At 30.7% G+C, this 26,535-nt stretch overlaps 2 protein-coding genes and 1 non-coding gene across 6 annotated transcripts in view; 2 read left to right on the forward strand and 1 right to left on the reverse strand.

Moving 5' to 3' along the window:
* LOC115879899 (pre-piRNA 3'-exonuclease trimmer-like) overlaps positions 1–8,548 on the reverse strand; it is a 30,822-nt gene extending 22,274 nt beyond the window's left edge. Inside the window, exons 1-6 of the mRNA XM_030896944.1 lie at positions 8,364–8,548; positions 8,055–8,289; positions 7,384–7,999; positions 7,044–7,324; positions 1,987–2,073; positions 633–727 (exon numbers count right to left, since the gene is read on the reverse strand). Coding sequence (XP_030752804.1) covers positions 633–727; positions 1,987–2,073; positions 7,044–7,324; positions 7,384–7,999; positions 8,055–8,289; positions 8,364–8,494 — 1,445 coding nt within the window. The 5' untranslated portion in view covers positions 8,495–8,548. The remainder of the gene's footprint in view (positions 1–632; positions 728–1,986; positions 2,074–7,043; positions 7,325–7,383; positions 8,000–8,054; positions 8,290–8,363) is intronic.
* Positions 8,549–8,805: 257 nt separating this feature from the next.
* Positions 8,806–8,877, forward strand: Trnaa-ugc. Its single transcript has one exon. It is a non-coding gene; the product is annotated as a tRNA-Ala (tRNA).
* A 251-nt stretch (positions 8,878–9,128) lies between these two features.
* The window catches only part of LOC115879879 (calcium-transporting ATPase sarcoplasmic/endoplasmic reticulum type), a 42,263-nt gene continuing 24,856 nt past the window's right edge, over positions 9,129–26,535 (forward strand). For 3 of the 4 annotated variants that reach the window (XM_030896921.1, XM_030896932.1, XM_030896905.1), the window contains exons 1-3: positions 9,129–9,302; positions 11,118–11,255; positions 17,089–17,106. In XM_030896921.1, coding sequence (XP_030752781.1) covers positions 11,138–11,255; positions 17,089–17,106 — 136 coding nt within the window. In that variant the 5' untranslated portion in view covers positions 9,129–9,302; positions 11,118–11,137. Of the gene's footprint in view, positions 9,303–10,334; positions 10,666–11,117; positions 11,256–17,088; positions 17,107–26,535 lie in introns of those variants that run through there. The other variant, XM_030896912.1, reaches the window with a different exon arrangement.

Consider the following 26,535-nt stretch of genomic DNA (forward strand, 5'->3'; position numbering starts at 1 on the left):
CTTAAACTCAAAGATTATGGCTTTAATATGTGCAAACAGATCTTGAAAGATTACAAGTGAATGTAGTAAAATTTCTATGGAATTTCACTGCCAAGCAGTTGTAAGAACATTTTTTAAAAGGTACAATCGCAAATTCAATATTTTTCATATGTCATTATATGTTAAAACATTTCCACTAAAATTCTATTCACCACTTCAATAAGTAGTGGTGTGAAATTGTCTCTGTAATACTCCAAGTGGTAGAGTAACTAAGAAAAAAATAGTAAGTGCCCTGTCAGAAAATAAACCCAGATAGTATTTTACAGGAATTAAGAAAAAACTACACAAAGTCACAGAAAAAAGAAACAGATCCCGATAAGAAATAAACAATTCTTATTTTATTTTGAAGAATTAGTGTTGTATGCTGCATTTTTAATATATTTCCCAAACGAATGTGCTCTGATTCACCCTAGTTTACACTAAATGAAATTTTATTTTATGTTTTTTTGACACCTCATACTAATAAAAAGTAAACAATTAAAATTTAAATAGAACCAAGAATTTAATACATATTTTACATACCTTTAAAAAGCGTAATCATATTTGTTATTGTTAGTTCATAGTGTTAAATGTTTATTTGTTTTTATACTCACTTGCCGAAATTATCGACTGCTACTAAGGCTTTGGTCCTTGCAAATCGCATTTTTCGTATTTCTACGAAACCAAATGAGCTTAATAAAGATGTAACCTGAAAAGATTCAATAAAATACTTATTTGAATTGAACATTTTTACTATTTATAAATACAGACATTACTATATATAATAAATTATTTATGCAAAAAATACCGGCTGGGTCTCAAAAATGGACCACCCTTATAACTTTTTTATTTTTTCAGATAAAAAAACCATATTTGTTATGTTTTTGGTCACTTCTTGTTTCACCGGAAATGACTACAACTTTTGATTTTTAAATTGCATCCTCGGTATATTTTTACTTTATTCGATAGAAAATGACACTCTGAATAAAATGACATATACCATATGTTAACTTTTCACATTTTTCCTCAAAAAATCGTATTTTAAATTTCAATCTAGAGTGCCATGGCTGTGATGAAAACACTAATTTTTAATTCAGGAACCTTGGAAAAATAGATTTGATCATCTAATATTTTTCGTGTCTTGTCCTGGCCTGTTAAAAGATACCCAAATCGTATTTTTAATCATATCTCAATTTTTTCAAATGGAACAAGTGTGGCTCATTAGCATATTTGGAAAAAGCATTTTTTTACGAATAATTTGGTACCACACACTTGGTATTTTGAGTAAAATTGTCGGTATGAACCGCATGTTACAATTTCAAATAAATCATATGCGAAAATGTCAAAAGTTAAATCGACATTTGATACGTCATTCTATTCAGAGTGTCATTTTTTATCGAATAAAGTAAAAATATACCGAGGGTGAAACAGGAAGTGACCAAAAACAATTGAATGCGTCAATCAATCCTAATTTATGTCATATACCAAATCTCGTTTTTTTATCTGAAAAAATAAAAAAGTTATAGGGGTGAGCCCCTTTTGAGACGCACCTGGTATATTACCTACTTTCATTAACATAATAAAACTTTTTAATGCTAGAAAAATCCAACAGCTCGAACAACCATTATTCTACTCCAATATTAACATTCGACGTGAAAAAGATTATAAACTACTGAATAATAAACAAATATTATGTCGAAAATATTTCTAACAACTTAAAGGTTTATTTAATTTAGTCTGATTGCGGAACACGAGTTTTCTCGACTTTTTCCGTAAAAAATTGCGAATCCTTGTCGAGACCTTCAAAAAATTATATTTTTAGAGACAGTTTTGTCCTGAGTGCAAAACAATAGTCGTTATTTTAAAATAACTACCTAAAAAATCGCAACTTAAGCGTTAACAGCGGACATATAAAAATATTTTCAGGGAAATCTTAAACTTAATTAGAAATTATATTGGAATTTTTACCTGGGAAATATTTATAGCTTGATTTTTTCGAGATTCGATCACTAAATATGGAGGTCTTGTAGTTACTGGATCCGGTCCATCAAAATTCTGTAGAATAAAGAAAAAAATATATATAAAATAATTTTTTTTATTTCACCAGTACTTATGATTTTAACAGGAATGCTCTCTTTTCAGCTTCTTACTATCTACTGTATAAGTAAATAAATGTGCTTAAAGTAAATAAATCCCGCTTAAGATAGGCTGGCCACGTATGCAGACTGCAAGAAAACCGCCTACCGAAATCTCTTCTTTACGGTGAGCTTGTAGACGGTAAGAAGAAACCGCGTGGACAACTCAAAAGATACAAGGATATTTTCCATGAAAACTTAAAGGGGATAAGCATGCAGAATCAGTGGAAAGAAGCAGCGCACAATAGAACGTAATGGAGAACTGTAAACTCAGTTAACAACGACAACCAAAACGTAAAGAGGCAACAAAGTAATAAGATTTTTGAATGTCCGGAGTGCGGAAGAAAGATAACACCATGCAGTGGCGGCTCGTGACCTGTAGGACTGGGAAGTTTTTAGTTGCATCTATTTGAACCCCCCCAAATTTACATAATACCCTAACCCAGTTCGTAAATATATGTTATCTCTGGGTTAAAAACAAACCTCAAGAATACTTAGGACAAAACTATAGCAAAAATAGATGGCAGCATTCAACGTAATGACAGTGGATCTCTTAATAAAAAAAATATTTTTATTATTATATATAATTAAAATCATTAGATTATTGAAGGGCTGTGAAAATATCTATTTAGAATGAAAGGAAGGCAAGTGACAAAAATGAAAAATGTCTCTCAACCCAAGTACTTGTAAATGGTGTAGTAACAATCAAAATAAACCATTTGCAACTCTCTGGAAATTTATTTCCAGTATCATTCTCCTTAAATTATTTTATAATCGAAAATTATCATGTCTATAATTAATACCTGCAATTTATTCATTAATTATTTATGTTGGTCAAAAACATTGCGGTAAAAGTTTGTTAAATGAGATATTAAATGCTTTGGATTTTTTTTATAGGATTCTTTAAATTTCTGTGAAACAGCAATAGATAAATAAAAATAATTGAGACATATCTGCAAACCTTATTTCTAAATGTATAACAATGTTATCCAATATTTCATAAAATTCGCAAAGAAGTTTTTGACTTCCCCCGTTTTATTAACATATCGAATTGAAATAGCACGCTGAGACTTTTCTGCATGGTCTGCTGGGACGAAATAAAACAACGCGCCTTTTATTTCGGATTCTATTAGTTCTGTGGCGTGTTCTGAAATACAACCGGTTATATCATTTTGAATAGTCAAGCCCGAAAAATGTTTCTAATTTCCTGTAAATGTTTTTTGACTCTCCATATAAAAGTTTTAAATACTACGTATAATGAATCATAATATGAAATATCGGAACGAAATATCCTTTTAACTTCTGCCTATCGAGCTCTCCGCGACCGCGACTTCATGCAAAATGCACAGCAAAATGCCAAATAATGTTGATTATTACAACACACTACCGTGTTTTAACAGTATTTTTGTGTATCTCAACATTAATAGTAAATAATGTAATGTAATAAACCGCTTAAATTCTGACAAAATTGTAGGGTAGGCGCCGCACTGACACCATGTATCGGGCTTTTCAGTCACAGAAAAGCTCATGAAAAAAAACGCCTTGCGTAACCATCTTCTGATGCGTGTCAAATACTCGTCAGCGAGTAATGGCAGTAAGTATGACGTCCACTTCTTGGAGGATGAACATCTGTTGTCAGAAGAGGATGGGAAATACCCTTTCTCCCCTTCAACAGGAAGAGTCTCATGTAGGATGAATTATAGGCTCTATGATGAGTTACAACTCAAGAAAGGGGGACAAAAGAGATCTTTAAGGTCGCGGTGATTAACCCCTCTTTCATTCATTCTAATTATATGAACAACATTCTAGTTTTATGAAAATATTTGCCTTATATTTGATTTTAAATTTTAAAACCCGACGAGAGGACACTCGACCATGACAGTTGTCTGTCATTTTAACTCACAAGTAAAGCTGTATTTTCTGTCATTTTTAACACCTCTTCAGTCGAAATCTTCCCTGACTTAATGGACATACTCTACCACTCTTTTATGACATTTAAGAAATTATTTTACTGACAAATTATTATATGTAACTTTTAATTACACATCCATCAGATCAGATCAGTCTATGAGAATATTACAAATTGTTTAAATATGATAAACGTCAATTCAAATTAATTTCAAGATGTAGGAATGTACAAAAATAATGTAAATTAAAGTGCATCACTAAATTTTATGATCGTTATTCTATTTTTGGCTTCACGTTTTTAATTTTATTATATCTTAGTATATTGCTCTCTGACCAAGTATATTAAAATATAGTTTACTTCAGTAGTTGAAGTAAATGTATTTACAGGGATTTTTTCTTCTATATTCGCGCTTTTAGTTAAATTAAAAAATATATTAACATTTATTTAGATGTAAAAGCAGTAAAACATTTGGAAAACGTAGCAAAATATATCGAAATTTACGGTATGTAAGGATTTTAAGTTGTCTGTTTTTAAATTCTATTTAAAATTTATTCTCTCTGACTCTAACTGAAATGTTTTCTAAAAAGACGTAAATCTTTTCCAAAATGGCTTAAATCTTTTAAAATATTTAAACCTTTTTTAGTGACCTAGGTCTTTTTAAATTTCGGCATAAAGACTTAAATCACAAATCATTTTGAAAATTACTTAAACTTTAAGTCTTAAGTCAGCTTGAAAAAGATGACTTAAAATCAAATGACGTAAGTCATTACGGCTGTATTCCGCTGCAAAACCAGGCGAACCAGACCGGTAAACTACGGTAAAGAGCGGTTCCTGAAAAACATCGGTTTTATACGGAACGGTTTGGTAAAATACTGGAAATGTCAAATGTTGACGTTTTCTAAATTTCAATACCTTTATTATAAAAATTTATCTTTTATGCATTTTTAATGTTCCTATTCTCTGCTATTACGTTTGCTTCTTCTTTTTAATGGAGTTTAATATTGAAAAGTACTTTATTAATAATCTGTTAAACTTGTTAGACAGCTCAAGTGAAGATTCGCAGGTCCAATATTAAAACAGATCAATAATAAATAAACAAATCTAATCAATATTTATATTTTTAAGGGCTCGAACACACTGATGACCAGGTCGCACCGGCCAGACCGCAGCTACCTCTAAAACCATTAAATCAAATGATATAGCGCACACTAACGTCCTGGCCGTCCGTTGGTCGTTGCGACCAGAAGACTGCACGGAAATATTATTTTCTGCCGCTTGTTGCCGGTTTTCTTCCAAATTAATAATTTTTCAGATGAAATCCTTCAAATTCAAGGCACAATATTTTATTTTCTATAAGATATAGTGTTTTAGTGTAGTTTTCGCACACGTGCAGAAAATCCAAAGACTATATTTCTACTATGTACATTATTTTGAAAAAAAAAATTAAGAAAGCAACTTAAACATTTATAAAAATAGAAGTAATTACTGTTGTAGATTCTTCTATATTGTAAACATTGAAATAACTGGAAGCTAAACTTTCTACCTGCTTATATTTAGAGCCAGTGTCTGACGATCTTTTTTTACGATGGCCCTAATATGTTTACTTCTAATGTCGATAAGGGCGCCATATCAGTAGAAAAAAGAAAAGAATATCTCCCTTTTTGTCGGTCGCGCGTACACAATGCTTTTTGTTTGTTGTGAATAGCAACTTCGCTTTTTCGTTAACTCGGATATTTTAACATTTCTGAAACAATATTTTCTAATTGGTAAAACGTAAAAAATCGTTAGATTTGACAACTCTGTTGAAACTGGTCGGTCATCTGGCCGCAGCTAAAAACGTAATACATCCGGCCAGCCGACGGCCAGGTCGTTGCGACCTGGTCGTCAGTGAGTTCGAGCCCTAAGGCTTACAAAACATTCACGATTACTTGTTGTCTTGTTTTTCATGTTTTCTTTAAATGTTCCTGACTTTAAGAAACAATGCAGAGAACAATGGCTGCATGATAAGTTTAAATGGTCCTAAAAAATAATTCTATTTAGTTAATGAAATTTATTTACCTTTACTGCCTACCTCCATTGCTTTTGGATGTAAATACAAAATATAACAATTTTCAGAAATTAAATGAGAATTTCACTCGAACTTCCAATATTTGCTTGATTTATCTCACATAAATGACATTGCATGGCAAACAAAACCAGAAAAACCAGCCTTCTCGCGCTGGTTAGTTTGGTGACAGTTATAACCGAGTTTTTCAGGAACCGTGTTCCGTAATAAGAAAACTTTCAGGAAACCGATAGAAACGGAACATAAAACCATAACCAAGGTAAGCAACGGAATACACCCTAAAATTATTTAAATTAAAAAAGACATAAGTTTTCTGTGAGCTTGCAGCTCTGTCTACAATTATAATTTGTGAAGGAAACGAATTTAATAAAGTATAAAATAGTATTTACAATATCTTGAACCACGAGCAGTTCATTCCGAGGTTCATTCAGATATCTTTGCTATACAATAAAACTTTTGAGTTTCAATTTGTTGCGCTGTACTCATACACTATGCTAAATGTTTTAAAAAAATGTAGTCTTTGATAAACTTTAAAAACATCTATTCCATAAACTAACTGGAACATATTAGGTATGTTTAGAATAATTTAAATGTTCTATTATTTGAATCAAACTAGCAAATATTTAGCAAAAGTTTAAATATCAATTTCAGGGTGTAACCAGGTGTAACTGAAAAAATTAAATTTAATAATTATCATATAACTTAGTATTATTGAGAGAATAAACTTATATACATATAAATATTTTTTGTAGACTCTCAAAACATTTATCTTGTATAGATTTACGGAATAAACACAAAAAATACAGTTTGAAAACTGTAGGTATCATTCATATCCATATTCTCTTAATATTCATATAATTATACCTTTTACCACAAACAGTTTATAAAACAACTTATGTCATAAAAATAAACTTACTATATTTGGAACTGAGCAGCGAATAAGATTCACTTTGTTTTTATACTGCGTTAATCCTCCTATATATTCACTGCTTACAAATACTTTCGATGAAGGATATTTGTCATAAATGTTTAAATGTGCTAAGCGAATAAAAATGTAACCTGCACAAAAGGAATCCCAACCAGCATCATGTTTCTTTCCGTAACTGTTTTCTTGATTTTCTATCTCTATTGCTGGGGAATTAGGGGCTATGTGGCGACCAACTTTGTTTTTAAAATAATCGAAAATAGAATCTAACCCTAAAGTAAAAACATTAAGAAAGGTTTGAAATTGTTCAATTAAATTTTAGTATACCTACCGGTATCTACCCACTGTTTTTCTTCTGGTATTTGACTACGTAGCCCATATGATATAGTTCTTGTGTCAAATATCAATGGAAATAACTTTGGTATTAATTCTTTAAATTGGTTATATGATGGTGGTAAAGCTTGCTCAAAGTTATTTACCATTAATAATAAATCTTGAATAAAATTATGACCTATTATAGGTTTTTTTAATGTTATTAGCAGCTGAATTACTTTAGAAAAACCTAACAAACTGTCCAAGAGTTTTTCTTCAAGTATATCAGTCTTTTCTAAATTATCTCGGTCATCTTTTGATACTTTTTTTACAATAAATTCTCTATTCTTTATAAAGGTCCAAATATTTTGGAATCTATTTCTTAAAGTTTTCTGTAAAAAGTATAATGTTTCTTCATTATAATATAGATCACCACGAACTTTAGGAACAGTCAAAAATTCACCTGGTAGTGCCTTTTCGTACCAAGATTTTATTACTTCACCTTCTCTATTAAAAAATTCTTCTATTTCAGTTCTACAACCACAATTAGTTTCAAAAATTTCACCATTTTTAAACTTTCTTCTCAATTCAAGTTCCTGGTCCTTATTAATAAATGAAATTCCACTGTATGCAAACTAAAAAAAATGACTAAGGAATTTTTAAAGTTATTCAAAATTTAAAAACTCTTACCTTATTAAAATCAAAATTGTAAGATTTAAGAAAATTTATGGTACTCGACTGAAAGTAAAAATTTCTATGTATATGTTGAAAACAAGCAGGCTGAACATAAAACGTATAAATTTTTCCACAATAACTGTTTTTCTTTGAATCAAAAATAAATGCAGTTAAGCCAACCTGAAGTGGAACAACATTTTCTATATTTGCTTTTAATTTATAATATCGTTCCGATGGAGAATCAAATATACTAAAAAACAGAAAAATACAAAAAAGTTCAAGTATAATAAAATTAAGGACAATAGACCATAAAATAAACTATACCTAGGACTGAATTCTACTATTGGATTTAAGGCACTAAATTCGAAGTCTACTCCAATAAACTTTGCATCTTGAAACGATTTCTTAATTTCGGGGTATAACAATGAAAAATTGTTGATATTAATTTCACACATTTTGAATTTTTGTTTTGAGCCGCATTTTTTTTAGGTTATATTATTTTTTGACATATATTAGAATGAAGTCAGCTGTTTATCTTCTTCTTTAATTTAAGTAGGCATAATTAGTAATTAGTATAAATTTGTAAATTATATAAAAGTAGATTTACCTTCATTGATGTAGTAACATAATATTGCACTTTAAGTGGTAGTGTAGTTACTTATCTTTGAAAATTAACAAACATAAAATTAAGATTTTATTGATTTTGACTATTTTTTTTCATTAGCACTTTTTCTATTAATAGTATTAAAACTGACTCTTCTACAGCGGGGATGTAGCTCAGTGGTAGAGCGTTCGCTTTGCATGTGAAAGGCCCCGGGTTCGATCCCCGGCATCTCCAAACTTTTTTATTTTTTTTGCTAAACAGGTTTAACGTTAAAATGTTAATAATGTTTAAAATAATATGGTAGCTTAAATTGTAACATTTTTATGAAATAGTTTTTCAGATTCTAACAAAGTACCGGCTAAAAAAAGCAGCTGTCCGTTGGTTTGTGGTCGAAATCGAGGGTTTCCAGAGGGACGTATGGAGCCGTCGCGTGGTCCCGTTTTGGCAAGCTGCCCATTTACGTACAGGTAGCTACCGAGATTATAAAAGGTCTCGCATTCATGGCCCATCGCCCGTCTCGCGAGGAAACCTAGAATTTAGATGTGTTGCGCTTGGTCATCCATGGGGGCCTAACACTTCGAAATTCTCAGTTCGTTTTATTTCTTAAGTTTTGTGATACATATAACCGCCGCCAATCTGATCACGGGATTGTGATATCGGTAAGTTCCAGTGCAGTGTAGTGAATTTTGTACCCCGCGGCGCCCAAACGGATGCATGGGACTCTGGAATAATCACTCATTAATTTTTAAGTTGTGTGTGCCTCTGGATTATTAAGTAAAATTTCACGCAAGTAATTTTTTGCCAAATCTTAATTTATTAACAAAAAATGGAGAAATATAAAATACCACACTCTATTTCTATATACATAATAAAAGAAAATATTTTCATTGCTTTCTAGATATGCTTTTATGTCTAATAAGTTATTAGTGGGTATATATATATAGCGACTAGAAATTTTGTAGTATATTGCTTGGTAGGTATGCATTTATGTCTCTTCTATATTTTATTACATTACCTATAGAGATAACCAATTTTTTTTTAAATTTCTATACATATCTCTAATTTTTATTTGGCCAATTTTTGAGTTACGCAACAAGATAAAGTATTTAAAGAAACGCTGAAACGTGGTTTAAAAACAGCCACCCAAATCCTCTTTTCTATGCCAAAAATCAAAATCACAATTTGTAAAAGCCTGCGACAGTGAGCTATAATCGTAACTGTACGTTGGCAAGTGTCCCAAAACCTGGATACCGACTTTGTCGGGTTGCCCGTGTAAAAATAAAATATTTTTTTCAAATAATTATGCGACTCGTTTGCTAAATTACGGAAGCGCAAAATTCTATCAATAAAAGCGCTCAGCCTTTAATAATTTTAAAAATTTGGCGCGTGTAATTTTCAAGTCACCTGAATAATTTTGACCAATGCGGTTAATCCACATGCCGCAAATTGCGTGCGCATAGCGCATAGTGTGTAATCCCGAATAAACAATTTCGTATTTTCTAGTATTCTCTCTATGTTAAATGTTAAGTATCGAGCTACTTAGTAATACGACCTTAAAGATCAGTGTTTCTATTGTTTACCATTTTTATCTCACAGATAAAACTGTTGAACTTCTTTACAAGGCTTTTTAATTATTCGACTTGCGCTATTTCTAAACTGCCATTCCGTTAACTTGACGTTCGTTGACATTTCAAACGTCAAAAGCAATGGTAATTTACGTTTGTAGCTCAGCATTTTTGATTTTCATAAATTTTTCACGGTAAAATTTTGCTGTACCGTAGCGGTTTATCACATTGAGTAATAGAATTTATTTTGAGCTTTGATCTTAATGTTGTAAAGTTGAAACTTAATTGGTCTGACAATTAGAGAACTCCGAGATTAGTTTCTTGTGAAAATTATGCCCTCCTTTTTGTGAAAGAAAAAATGGAAAAAAGGAAATTCTGATACAGGTTTATGTGTGATATTTCTAGAAAATAGGAAATTTTTAAGTTAATTAGATAGGTGATTGAATTTATTGAATTGGTAAGTTCCTTGTGTCGAACAATGATTTTTTTAGGTTAAACGCAAAATTTATTCATACTTGATAAATGCAATGTAATGCAATAGAATAGGGTGTAAATAAAAATCCACGTGTAATAATAAATCTATTAATTTATTATGCACTTGCTCTTTTTAGTTTGTTTCTTTTAATAATAGAGGCCTCACATACTTTAGTATTTTAAATTAAAGAATCAACTTACAACATATGATAGGGTTAAAGAAAATTTTAGTGGATACTGTGAATATTATTTGTATTTAATATCAGCAAAAATTCTTATTTAAAACAAATGGCAAAAAATGCCTTGTTATTGTCAATTGTCATATTTGTAAATATGTATTAAAGATAAATATATATTTATAAAATAAATTAGAAAGTTTAAATTATATTCAATTATATACCTATTAGTTTTTAGTACTGTATATTTGTATTTCAGAAGTGAATCTATTAGGCACAATGGAGGACGGACATGCCAAAACTGTGGATGAAGTACTGCAATTTTTTAGTGCTGATCCAGAGAGAGGTTTAACAATCGATCAAGTCAAAAGAAACCAAGAAAAATATGGAGCTAATGGTAAGTTATAAAATTCCCTTTTATTGTTTAAATAGGCATAGTGTTGGTTCTAAAGTTGTCTGTTTATGATGCTTATTTTATTGGAATATCTTCAAGAACAATGACCTATAAATAGTAAACATGCCTAATAATCTGTAACCTGTAAGAGTTATTTGCAAACATGTTTTAAATATAACTACACACTTTATTCTCAATTTAAACTCGGGACATTAAAGTACCTGCCAACATTTTTATGTTGTGTTAAATGCAGTTATTGACAGTCATAGGTATCATTTTTTTTGTAATAGCAAATACATATTTCTATTGCGTGTATATATCTGTATTTTGACTGTCATCCTATTAACAAACAAGGAAAAATTCCTTTAACGATATTGTTCATTTTTTGGGTCTCTCTCTCTTTATAGTTTTAAAATTTATACCTAGTGGGTACGATTTTCCAACTTCAAAAAATGTGCAATTGGTTTCAAGTGGATATCATAAAATTTTGTTCACTTTGAAAATTTTCAATTTATTTTGAGATGTGGCAGTATAACCTAACTCTACTAATTATGATTTCTAAAATAGAACTTGGCAAAAGTGTTTAATTTGAAAAGCAAGTTTAAAAGTACACAGAATAATATAATCTTTTTGTGAGTTTTGTTTTTTGTTGTTTGTAAAGAAATTCTTTAGTTATTTAGCAATTAAATTGAAATACTTTTAAATCAGATTTTTAAAATGAAGTCTCATATAGGGTATAAAGGAGGGAAGCTTTTTTTTGTATCTGTATTTCACAGAAAAAGTTAATATTTAAGAAAAAAAGCATGGATAGACTTTTGTGAATAATTCTTAGTATAACAGGAAAGCAAAATTATTTTTTTTAATTACATTTAAGTTTTGATGATTTTTAAATAGTCATTTTGATTGATGCTGATTTTTAAGTAGACGTCTTAAAAAATATGTTTTTGTGTTTATTTTATAACATAAAAAAGATGAATACTTGAAATCGTTATTTAGAACTTGAATATATATTTAGAAAAAAAAATGGGGAATATACGGTGTTTCAAAAATATGTGCCATCTTTCGTGGGGAGATTCCTCATGTAAAAATATGATTTATTTTTCATATCAACATAGGTCTGATTCTGCCCTCCAAATTTCATTCAAGTCAATAAAAGCACTTGTATAAAAAAAAATGAAGATTTTAAAAACTACAAAACAAATTGTTATTTTTGCGAGAGGAATCTCCCAACAAGAGATGGCACATGTTTTTTGAAATACCCTGTAAAATAAAATAATTTCAACTACTGACAAGATTTACTTAAGCTCTTTTAAATCTTATCTGGGATTCTTACAAATAAACAAGGTTTGAAATGCTCATTTCCAAAACATTTTGAATATTATTAGTAATTTTTACTTTGGCATTCCGCTGTTGCTTGTTGTTATTTTATGTTACCAAAATAGTGAGAAGTCAATAGAACTTTATTGTTTGCCATAAAACTTCATAATGATTTATCTCTGCTTGTCTATTTGCCAAACTAAATAAACATTAGCTTACTCGTAACTATAGCTGGTTCATTATTTTTGTTATTATAAAGACGTTGCCATTTATGATTTTTTTTAACTTGTTAATTCGGTAGCGAACTTTGTTACAACTTAATTGTTCAAATAATATAATATAATGGTCATAATATGCCATAGACGTTCCTAAAGCCTATCTATGAAATCTTTTTAGATATTTCATTGTGAACAATGATTTGTGAAGTAGGTATTTATTTACTTTAGAATTTTTATCTAAATTGCTCCTATAATTCATTACTATAGTATTTATATCTAACTACTGCACAAAATATGACTTATTTCTTATTCTGTGACTGTTGTTTCTGCCACCAACTTTGATTTTAGTTAGTTACTTATATTGTGGGTCCTCTTCGGGATTTTCCATTTAGTGAGTCCCAATTTTATACCCTCAGTAAAATCTAAGCTTGAACCAAAATTAAATCTTTAAACTAGATTTTTTTCTTTTAATATTATTTTTTAACTTTCAGTAAATTAATGACATTTAACTTCATTAGGGACTGACATCTAAATAATTTCATCTGTGGCATATTTTTTGTTAATTGCTTCTATAATAGGTATATAGAATCTTGTCAGTTTGCTAAAGAATACCTATTTATAAATAATTTCTATTCTTTCTTAATAAAAAAGATTGATAAATCATAATATGCTCCTGTATTGATTGTTAACCGCTTTCATAAATATGTATACCGATCTGGTCATTGAAACGGCTTGGTCTGGATTGTAATGTGTAAGACCTACAGTGATCTCGACAGTTTAATGGAAAATCGAATGTATTAATAACATATAAAAGCTGGGTTGATGCATTTCGTCTATGCGGTATTGCCGGATTTTGCATCAAAATTTCGTCAAAATTTCGTTTTCGTTTCGTAAAAAAAGTTAAAAATATTGCATCTAGGGTTGGAACTTTATTTTTTCACAATTAGTTACTCATTTTACTACAACTTGTAATAGATTATATTTTGCTTATATTATATTATCTTCATTTCAGTAGTATACATAAAAGTTTTTAAAATACATAGCTTATTTTTTTCTACAAACATTTTCTACAAACGTAAAAACCGGTAACACTGTATGCCGTTTTTTATTTGGTCATTTATATTTATCTCTATCGCATGCATTAAAATACAGAGTACGCAGATGAAGTGACTAGTGCTAGTATAATGAAAAGACATATAGGGTTTTATTGATATTACGAGTATAGTTCTAGTAAAAAAAAATCAGATTATTCTTCTAGAAAAAATCGGTAATTCTAATACCACCTGTTGATATTTTATCCAATTAATTATCTGGAGAATGTTTGAACGCCTGATACTTAAATCTATTTTATTAACATAATTAAGCTGATATCGAGTGGGTTATAAAGGTACTGTATAAATATTATAGAGATCTTATCAGTAATATAAAGAACTTAATTTGTTTCTGTTTTTTCACTGGAAACTATTCACACTTCATTAGTTCTATTTCATAGAAAAGTTATGACGATAATTCTTTCAATTTGGTGTTTCCTTCAAAATATATCTTTGTATTTTTATATCGATGTTCTTAACTGTAATATTATTGTCAATATGTCTATATATCTTGTTAATATAATTACTCTTTTTATTATACAGGGCGGTCCAAATTGTATTCGGGAAACTTCGGCAATATATTCTACCGATAAAAATAAGTTAAAAAGTTTGTATAAATTTATGCCCTGAAATACTTTGCCTTGGGTGTAGTATCATTTTTATTTCGATTATTTTCATATAATTTCTGAACCACAGTCGATATTTTGATGAAAATTTGTATCGGGGTGTTTTTGACATGATAAATTTGATTTTGATCTCAATATGCATCTTACTTGTAGGTGGCGCCACCTACATGCTTATTAACTGTTTTGAAGAGTAATAATTTTTCTTTATAAAATTACTCAGTAAAAATATACATTTATGTCATTTTTTACTTAAAAAGGTCTGTAGATGTAGATAAATATTGCCATGGCGAACCATTCTCAAGATATTTGGAATAGAAATAGTCAATACATGTCATTATTGACAAAAATAAACATGTTGACTACGTAGTAATTTGGCTGAAATGGTGAATTGGGTAACTTTTTATTTTTTAAATTAATCATAAATTTTTCTAGAAAAATTATGATAAAACAATTTCTATTGAACCTTTGGCACAAAAATATTTAAAATTTATTATTTCACTCAATAAATCTTTTTCGTAAAATACCTAAAATTTTTTCACTCAGTGTAATACAGGTACGCGAAAAGTTATTGCTCTTGAAAACAGTGAAAAAAATATACAGGTGGCACCCTACTAGTAGGACGCTTATTGACATTAAAATTAAATTTGTCATGCCAAAAAACTCCCAGACATCAATTTTCATCCAAATATCGACGTTACTTCAGAAATTATTTGGAAAAAATAAAAATAAAAATGAAACCTCTACACTCTGTATCTCCGAAACGAAGCATTTTTGGACATACATTTATACGAACTTATTTTACTTATTTTTTATCTGCAGAAAATGTGCCGAAATGTCCCTAATACAATTCGGACAACCCTGTATATAGAGGATTTTCCCTTACGTCATATTTGATAATGAAATAAATTACTATTTGATCCGTTTTGGAGAATTCGAAAAATTTTGAACAGGATTTTGTTGACCGCCACTGTTCATAGCTTTGATTGCGGATTATGCAGTTTTACGTTTATCCTTCATGTACCAACGTCACATCTTTTACTCACGACTAATTAAACACATAGACGTACGTCATTGTGTAGCGAGTTGTGGTGTGTGGAATTCGCTCATTGGTTCGTGACGTAAATGATTTACTTATCGTGTTACATACACGTAAGTCGCTTCTCTTTAAAATATATACATGGTGTAAATAAATAAATTCAAAAAAATTGATCTCTAAATAATTTATTGTTTTTTAAAAAATTAAAGGGTAGTGTTGGTAAGAGTAGATATAGACACTCACGACTCGATAGGCCAATATATTGGGCCTTATTTTTCAAAAACAATCAACTTTCCAAGTTTTTTGTATTTATTTTATTTATACCCTCTATATATTTTTCTAATTATGTACGTATATTATAAGCTAACAATAATTAAATTATGTCTTTATTTTAATGTTGTATAAACAACAGTAGTTGTCTGTCGTTATGACTTTTTACAAGACAGTGTCAATTGGCTTATTTATTTCTTGTCAAATATAAAAACATTATTAACCATTTAAATTATATTAATTGCACTGTGCTATATTTTTTTTTGTTTTACATAATAAAATTAAAATGCTATATTAATAACTAGTTCCGTTAAAAAAAAATATTGAAGTTATACAAAGGAAAATAAAACACTAATTAGGCGCACATTTCGCTAACCACGTTAGCATAACCAGCAGATGATTTAAATTCATGCTAACATGGTTAGCGAAACGCGTCCAGTGTTCCAGTTGTTTTTGCCACTCCGCGGAATATTAAACTAAAATACCTTATTTTTTAATTTTCCTCTTTTATTTTTTATATTTTATTAATTTTTTCATATTTAATTAAAATACGATTAAAAAGTTCTGTAACGTGCATTGCGCATTATGACAAATAAGCAATTTTTATGAGAACTTAAATAGTTTTTTAACTATCAATCAAATTCGACTTGATTGTATTTTTTTTGATCATGCGATGTCCCTAAAGGTGCCTAAAGGTATGATCAAAAAGTTTTATAGGTCAAGCGGGCTTTGGCGGTTAAAAATGTCACTTCTCATAGGAATTGTTTATTCGAAGGTTGATTGATCATATTTTTTGTAAACTGACAAACCAGATTTTTTATAAAATAAAAAAGCTGTTATTAGGATAGATACAAATCACAACCTATTTAGTACCGGGCAGTCAACTTCTTGGGATTGGAGGGTCTGCGTGTATCATATGCCTATCGTACTGCATGTATCGTACTGCGAATATCTTCCTAAACATTCGAGTAGTGTCAGAACACAGTTTCGATGGCTTTTTGAACGAAGCTTCAATACGATCACAAATTTCATTGTAAATGACTATTTGACCGGCTTGTATTGAATAGGCTGTGTACAAAGAGTTATTTGTTTTATTGTATTCTATATAAATGAAAATAACATGTAATGCTATCCGCAAAAATGTATATCCACGCACAATACGGAATTTTAATTGAGGATTTATTAAACAGAACAACTTTAGAACTATTTTATATGTAATAAGTGCAGTAAGGAATTTGAAAAAACACGTACTAATTAATAATTTTTGCATTTTTTCAGAACTTCCAGCGGAAGAAGGTGAGTAACCCAGCCAGCCCGAAATTCTAATTTTAGGAATACTTTAAAATATCTGCGGTTATTTTTATGACGCGTTACGTAATTTGAACTGACATTTCGCAGATACGGCGGGAATATGTTTATTCTTTATTTTAGTTGGTTATGAGGAAATTAGCCATACAATTATTTCATCGTTGTAAAATTCATTTCTAAATATTTATTTTCTCTAAATGAGAGGTTTAAATATATACACCTACGACATAATACACACCATTCGCTTACCTATGGTAATAACAATTTTATGTTATTTTTACTAACAGAAATCGATTGAAGTCTGAACAATATTTCTTGATTTATAATTGAGTAGAAAAATAAACTTTAAGAAAAAATATGGTCAGTTGCTGAAAAATAAAAGGCGTCAAATTAGTTTGGAAATGACGAATAATAACATTCCCTATAAAGTTTTATCTGTAACTTGACAGCGAGCTTTATGTCTGCCTCTCTTTTTTTCGATTGTATGGTATTTTCAAGAAAGTACCCTGTAAGTTTTGAAAAATGTTAAATGTCCTGTATTCCTCACAAAAAAATACTTATTGTCAAACAGTAAATCTACAAGATTAAAAATATAAATAATTTCTAAAATAGTTAATTATTGTAGGGAAATTCTTTAAGTTCTTATGTTATAGTTTTAACATTTGATAACGATTGCCAAGGACTGCAAATACGTAATAACAAATATCAAACAGCTGTCAGGAATTACTGATTTGTTATTATACAGTATGTCTATGGATTGTCTTTACAAGGGAAAAAACTATTTTATTATTAAAACTAAACGTTCTCTAACCTAGTGTGAGTACATATTATCACACACAAAGCTCATTATTGACATTTTGAGAAAAATGCATTCTTCATAAAAAAATTTGCTTTTCCTAAAATGGTTAATCCCGTTTATACTTTTCCAAATTTCCATACTCTTTTAGAGAAAATTGTATGGAAAGTTGAATTTTTCCTGTTCTAAAAATCAAAAGGCTTGGTAATATTATTTAGATTTTTTCATTCTTTGATAGATGGATATTATTAATTTCCAATAACGTCATATTTTTTACTGTTGTTAAAGTATCACAGTTTCCGATAACGATTATCACTTTTTCCGTAGAAATGAACTAAATAAATTTTGTACTTTAGCATTTAAAAAGAGAAAATATATAACGGAAAATGAAATTCTGAAAAACAACAATCTGTCAAAGAATGAAATTGAAATGATATTACCACAGAACACCTTTTGATTTTTAGGACTTAAGAAAAAATTTGATTATGTTTTCAAGTTGTTTTCAAGAAATTTGGAAAAGTATAAACGGGCTGTACCATTTTATAACAAGTAAAAATGTTTGTGACGCATGCATTTTTCTCAAAATGTTCAAAATTTTTCTCAAACAGTTTTTCCTCTTGTCCGGGGACATATGTAGGATTACTTAAATTCAAAAAAAAATCAACTGCTTATAATAAAAAAAAACTGTATCGGCACTAATTCCAGAATTAAGGGAACGACAAACAAGCTAGCAGTTAAAAAATATAAATTTAACTTGTTAAACTTAAAAATTAAATCTAATTAAACTGGCCGACTTCCAATGTACATTGAATTAGAGAACCGTTCTTTTTTCTGGCAATTCATGCGTTTTAAAACGTTTTTAGTAAATAAACATTTGTTATTCAAAGCCTTTTATTACTCTTTTCGAGACTTATTCCTTCGTTACAGCGCTAGTATAGTAAATGACGTTTTTTATGTAATATATTTGGATCATTGACTATGAATGTGTATGGTTCATTGCGCACGAAACTTTGTTTTATTAAAAAATCTGGTTTCGCATCTTAGGTTTTATCCTTGAACTAATTAAATAGATCTTGTATGATTCTAGATTTGGTTTCTTAATGGTTTTGAATTTGGAGGTCTTACAGCTAACAACCAAAATAATCGATTGTTACTGTAACCATTTCTTAATGCGAAAAATATTATATGTATTTCAATTAAGAGTAATAATATTAATAAATCATTACAAAATATATTGATGCTGGCCAGTCAAAATTAGCGATTTCAGGTATTGTTTCAATCGTCATGTTGGATCTCAAGTTTCAAAAAACTACTTAAAGCATGAATAAATGTTTATTTTGTTCTAAACAAAAAACATTAGATTAAGGGAATCAATTCAGTAACCATCAATTCGAGGTTGGTCAAAGAATGCCTAGAGAAGCTAAATAAATTACGTAAAGAAAATAAAGTCCTCCTACTCTGGGTGCCCGCTCACCAAGGGATAAAATGCAATGAAAAAGCAAACGATCTAGCTAGAAAAGGAACGAACACTCCACTAACTGGACCAGAACCGTTCTGCTTTCCAAGCGGAAACCAACTTAAAGCGGAGCTGAAGAACCTGGAAGACTCCATCCGTAACCTGGAACGGGAATCCTCCAACGGTCTAAGACGTTCGAAAAAGTTCCTCCGAACTTACGACCGAGAAAAATCAGATTTTCCTTGATTTAAATAAAGACAATCTTTGGATTGTCACGGGGTTTCTAAGAGGACCCTGTCTCCTCAACAAACACCTCAGTAGATTGAAGTTGAGAAACAACGGCGAATGCAGATTCTATGGGAAAATGGGGAAACACCAAAACACCTCATCACTGAGTGCGCCGAGACAACAACCGTTTGTGCTATAAACTTTGGTACGGCTGAAGATGGAGAGCTGACCTCTGTGTTACTTTTACTCATTATAACTAAAGAAAGGGGAACACACAATAGATTTGTAAGGTCACGGTGATTAACCCCTCTCCTAAACATTCTATATTCTACAACGGAATCATACTTTCATTAGACAAAATCTTCATGTTAGAGAATCATGTTAGCATCATCAGCAGATGAGTTAAACTAATCTTAATGAATAAACCTGTATCAGTTTTAATCATCTACTGGTAATGGCATACGTGCGTCTAGAGTTTAAAATGAGATGTTTTTGGATGTATTATGGAAGATTTCTCTAGAGTTTTCTGGTGTAACATTAAAAGTTCCATCTTAAATTGTTTTTTTAAAGGATATTCTTCTTCTTCAAGTGTCATGTTCCTAGTGAATGTTGACGACTGCCATGTTAACAATATCTCTGTATCGCTCTCGATCTTGCGTTACATGGAGTAATTCATCTGCGCTCAAGCCTGTCTATTGCCGCAAGTTCCTCAACCACGAAAGCCTCTTGCGTCCAATCCATTTCTTTCCTTCGGTTTTCCCGTTAAGGATCAGTCGGAGGAACTCATATCGAGGTCCTCCGTTTATATGGCCAAGGTATTTCGAGTTTTCGTCGCTTGATAATATTCAGAAGTAGTTCGTCGTGCTCCATTCTTCGAAGAACTTCTTCATTTCTGGTTCTGGTGGTCCAAGATATTTTAAGCATTCTTCTATATGTCCACATTTCAAATGCTTCGATTTTATTTATCGTTTATTTATTAAGTGTCCACGTGTCACATCCATACAAAAGAATCGACCACACATAACACTTTGTAAACTTCTCCCGTATTTTGATGTTTAGTGAATTATTTGAGAGCAGCGACTTAAACTTCTGAAGTGCATTTCTTGCTTGTTCTATACGACACATGATTTCGCATGAGGGATCGATGTGTTGGTTAATCCAACAGCCTAGGTATTTAAACTTCGCCACCCTCTCCAACGTTTCTTCATTCATTAATAATGAGGTCTCGCCGACAGCTACTTTACTCACAACCATATATTTCGTTTTATTTATATTAATAGATAGCCCCCAATTCTTTCAAGCTTCATTGACTCTATTTACTAATTCTTATAGATCTTCGATATTTTCTGCTATACAGGGTGAGTTTTCTACGATGTTCTCTATGGGTAACTCGGAAACTATTGGAGATAGAGAGTCGGTTAAATGGGGAAAGAATTGCAGTTTTGTGGGGTCATAAATGCTCCTTTCAGATTTTTGAAAAAGTTCATGGCTTACTTGATATTTCGAAAAAAACAAATTTTTGCTATTTTATAAATCGTCTCTAATTCCGTTATAATCTATTTTAGAGAAAAAGTTTTCAGATCAAAGTTGTAGATAATCACATCCTTAATGAGATTGTGTCCTCCGTTTTTTTCTAAAGCCTGTCATTTTTGACATATGACACAAACATATGTTTTTTTAAATGGAAACCATAGTTGGCCATGACTTCATAAAATGCGCCATTTTTTAAGCTTTTCACCGATATAAGCTATAATATGTTTATTTTCGAAAAATTACTGAGTTATCAACCAATTCTTATCTTTCTTGGCTAATTTCACTTAGTTGGTATGGTATTTTATTCTGTTATGATTTGTAACTTATAAAAAGACAGAATGTTTTATTAAACGGTTCTTTACAATTTACCTTACACAAAATAAAACTTAAAAAACTAATATCACTACATACACTTTAAGTTATTTTAGCAAATGTTCAAAAACCACCATCGTTTTGAGTACATAAAATGCATCTTTTTAAAACTGAATTACAAGCTTTTTAATAAACTTCTCCTCTTCTAATTCATGCTTGCATGATGCCTCTCTTAATTGGTAAGTTCTTTTGTTAACCTTGTTAGCCATACAGCATAAAAAAATCTAAAATGGATTGGTCAGGTGATCGAGGAGGCCTATGCAATTAGTCCACCTCTTCCTATCCCTGGGTTTGCATAATTATGATATAAATAATTTTTAACATTTCTTTCATTATGAGGGGGAGTGTCATAATGAAAGCAATGTTGGAACCACTCTATTGATGTGCGAGTATCTAAATTTAACTTTTCTAAAAAAACGTATATAACGTTAACCGGTCAACGTATCCTCGAAAATTTATGGCCAAGAAAAGTTGAACCAATAATCCTACACGCTTTTCTTCATTTAAAAAATTCATATTTACAATTTTTGTTTATTATAATTTACAAAGTTTGGATGTGATAGTTTCACATTACTGAGAGCAACGACGATTGAACTTGTTCCCATGTCTAACGAGTGAAATTGTTTAAAAATGATAAGAATTGGCTGTAACTCAGTAATTTTTCGAAAGAAGCATATTATAGCTTATATCAATGAAAAGCTTAAAAAATGGCGCTTTTTATGAAGTCATGGCCAACTATGGTTTCCATTTAAAAAAACATGTTTTTGTCATATGTCAAAAATGACGCTTTAGAAAAAAACGGAGGACACAGTCTCATTAAGGATGTGATTATCTACAACTTTTATTTGAAAACTTTTTGTTTAAAATGGATTATAATGGAATTAGGGACAATTTTTGAAATAGCCAAAATTTGTTTTTTTCGAAATATCTAGTAAGCCATGAACTTTTTCAGAAATCTGAAAGGCGCATGTTTATGACCCCACAAAACTGCAATTCTTTCCCCATTTAACCGACACTCTATCTCCAGTAGTTTCCGAGATACCCATAGAGAACATTGTAGGAAACTCACCCTGTATAATTACGGTAAAGGATATTTTCCATAGTTAAATATGCTACTATTTTCAGTATCAGAAGAGATGTGTTTTAAGTTATTCCAGTTCAGCTAGCAATAGTAGAAATTCTTTCGGTGCATCGCTTCATCAGGACTTGCTATGATTTTTTATTCAGAATTTTTGAAGAATAAAAATATTGCCAAAATCATTGATCATAACTTACGAATTACATTTGATAACCACTTTTATTAAATTTTTCAAAATGCTCGCGTCTATTAAAATAGCAGCGTCTTGTGGTAAGATATCACATCTATTTAAATGCTTATTATTACAGCATTTAACACCTGGCCGCCGAGATGTCACTTGATGTAAATATCGGTCAACGTTGACGTCATTCAATTAGTTGGCGTTTCGAATACGCATAATTTCAGAAATATTGGGCTGCATAATTTAAAAAATAGGTTGAGCATACTTTTTGACGATCTACTTTTTAGCATTGCAACACGGTGCATTTTAATCCAGCCGTTGTTGATTCGTATATTTAGATCAGAACGGTTTTGTAATTTTTACGTATATCGCGTATTATGTTTCATATTTCTCGTTGCATACTCTTCGCGCCAAGGTCATACAGATTTAAACGGTTCTATGAAGGTTCTATGAAACATAGATTCTAACAATCTAGAGTATTTTTTATAATTTTTGTATATCTTAATTGTATTTAAAATAAATGGAACATGAAACGACGGCGACGAATCGCTAGATATAAAGTACCGCATTTTTGTACAAGTTATTTTATTTATGGCTCCTGTAAAGAGATTCTGTGTCAACGAAATAATCCAGTAAAATTTTCAGCCGTTGAACATAGAAGCGAAAAGAAAGAGAAATAGGTTAAGTATCTTAAATGCAATTACGGTGTTGGTTTCAGAGCAATAAAGATGTATGCACGTTACTTCCTTGTTAGCTTCTTTAAGTTGACTGTCTCTTCTATAGGTTGTGCTTAGTTCAGCACGTTCAGTGAAGTTTATTTAATTTTGAATTTATGAATATATTTTTTTCATGCATCTCTAATTTACAAAAAAATATGTTTTTGCATTAATACGAAAAATTTTTCACTTTTAATGTCTCCTAGATATTACAAATGTGAATGTTCTAATATTAAAGTTTGGGTGTATGTTATATTCATTTAAATATTAAATCATTATCACTACTTAGCTGGATATCTTGCTAGGTCATGGTGTACCCTTCGCTTCCGTGTGTTAGACTCTTAGTGCGTGGCCCCACATGAGGCGTACGACCTAGCGAAGCGTAATATATTGAAGTAAATGGAAGTGGCCCCACATACAGGCGGATTTTTTTCTATTGTCCGCTCCGCTCTACGCGTGCATGTATGTTGGGCCACGATTTAGATTAAATCAGATTAAATATACTAAAAAATAGGTACATCAGGCCACCACAATAGCATTGGAAGTTTTGTCCGCTTAAAGGTTCATTCTCACTATACCTTTCGTTTCCATTCCATATCCGTTCCGCATTTTTTATTGTATTGACGCTATACGTAAGCTTCCGTTCCGTATCAGTTCCATACTTTTTAATGTACAGTTATTCATATCATTACGAAAGTTTTATTTTAAAAATCTCTTGAAAAAGGTAATAGAAGTAGAGGGAGAAGGCCTATTCACCATCCTCCTCCCGGCGCAGGAAGTGATGTCATCAGCGACGTTATCAGCTAAGAACATGTAAAATAGGCTAATAAACAAGAATAAACAGGTTTGAACAAGAAACAACGGCTCTAAAATTGAAATAAACGGGTTTAAACAAAAAATGAACAGGTCTGTTGTTTTAAGCTAAAAAGCGGTTCAAAGCTGATCAAAAGCTGTTCAAAGCGGTTCAAACCTGTTTATTCTTGTTTATTAGCCTATTTTACATGTTCTTAGCTGATAACGTCGCTGATGACGTCACTTCCTGCGCCGGGAGGAGGATGGTGAATCGGCCTTCTCCCTCTACTAATAGATTTAATTAAGAGGTGCAAGAATAAATAAATATCAGCAAAATGTTAACAGAGCTGGTACAAATATAAGAACTTGACAACGCTGTTTCCGATACGCTTCAGTCCGTCCGCCAAAAAAATGTATGGAAAGAAAGAATATGGAACGGAGGGGAAACGGAACGGATCGTGTGCATTGTCCTATTCATTTACATGATATAATATTTTATGTAAACGGAAGGGAGCTGATACGGAAGGTATAGTGAGAACCAACCTTTAAGGATTTTTTTCTCACTATACCTTCCGTTTACGTAAAATATTATATCATGTAAATGATAATTGTTTTTTGCCGATATTTATTTATTCCTTCACCTCTTAATTAAATCTGTTACCCTTAATAATACCATTAATACAATTTTTTAAAATAAAACATTCGTAATGATATAAATTGTACAATAAACAGTATGGAACTGATTCGAAACGGCAGCATTACGTATAGCGTGAATGCAATCAAAAATACGGAACGGATATGGAATGGAAACGGAAGGTATAGAATTAAGCTTAATAAACACAGCTTTTGCCGTCCTTGTTTACAAAGGGATGCATATAATCAATGACAGTTGATTGGTCGTTTCGAACGTGGATTGATATTCGCGCCATAAACAAACATTGGTTTCTTATGTATATCTTGTGGACGCTTTCAGACAGTATGCTGTATATATTTGGTATCTTTAATCTCACTGAGACTTGAATATATTTACATGTACCGTAGATATGAGTCAGAACTAAGGGTTGGTAAATGTATAGTATAGACTCTCAGATTATTGTAAGTTGCCACAAGATATCTAGCTGGGTATTGAATAAGCTGTTAGTATTTCATGGAGTTTACTTGACATATAATCTGTTACAGCAATGTATGTAATCTAGTCTTAATAAGTAGGTCTTAAAAAAGTTATTATGTAAACCACTTTGATTGGGATCTATTCATCTATCTTAGATTTTTTGATAATTTTTTTGACTTACCTATGTTAATTGTATGCATTAATTGGTGGATCCTGATCCAAGATACAAATGACCTGCATTATTCAGAAAGGAGGTGACAAATCACAAAAATTATCCTACGGAGACAATATTTTTACCTGTCTTTATAAGGCAATACATCCTCATACAAACATATCGATTAACGTTTTTTAATACCATACGATCGAAAAAAAAAACGGCGTCAAAGACGACTGGGGAATGACAATCGATAATAATTTTGGCGAAGCTCTAGACATCATTTACTTTGCCCGTACTCTATTTTTTTAATGGCGCTTAGGTACTGCTATTTAGTCTTGAGAAGTTTGTAATTTATTTTTATATTGAGTAAAAATGATTTTTAAATAGTGTAGTTGTATCATTTTTTTTATTTTTTTTGTTGTTGTGTTGTTATTGTTGTATTTCCATTCGAGAAGAAATACTTTTTTGGAAATAGATTTGTGTGTCTGGAAACGTTCTATCCTCTTTTAATCTTTCTATAATTAGTGTTAATTTTTGAAAAGTTTTGTGTCAATTTTTAGTAAATGACGTCTAGATATTAACCTCGCCAAAATTACCATCGATTGTCATTCCCAGCCGTCTTTAACGCCGGTTTTTTTTATTCTTACGGTTTTTATTTTTGAATGTGATGGGCTGTATCAAAATACATTACTGAATGTGATATTATTAAATATTCAAATTTTTGTAATTAGTATTTAAGTTCCATATAATCACACCTATTATTATCGTTACTATTTTTATTCTATTTTACAAGCAGCATCTAATTTATTGATTTACATTGATTTCTGTTACTGTTCCTAAATGTCAGAGAATCAACAAATACTGTCTATTTCTTTGTTCTTTGAAATCCATTGGCTTCCGTCCAACGACAACGTTAGTTTGTAGATTTCAGTTATACCATGAATTAAAAAGAACGACAGCTAGCTTTTAAGGTTATTTTTTACACGTGTCATTTGAG

This window comes from Sitophilus oryzae, unplaced genomic scaffold (assembly GCF_002938485.1).
Source record: "Sitophilus oryzae breed Bouriz unplaced genomic scaffold, Soryzae_2.0 scaffold_1067_pilon_pilon, whole genome shotgun sequence".
NCBI classification, from domain to species: domain Eukaryota; kingdom Metazoa; phylum Arthropoda; class Insecta; order Coleoptera; family Curculionidae; genus Sitophilus; species Sitophilus oryzae.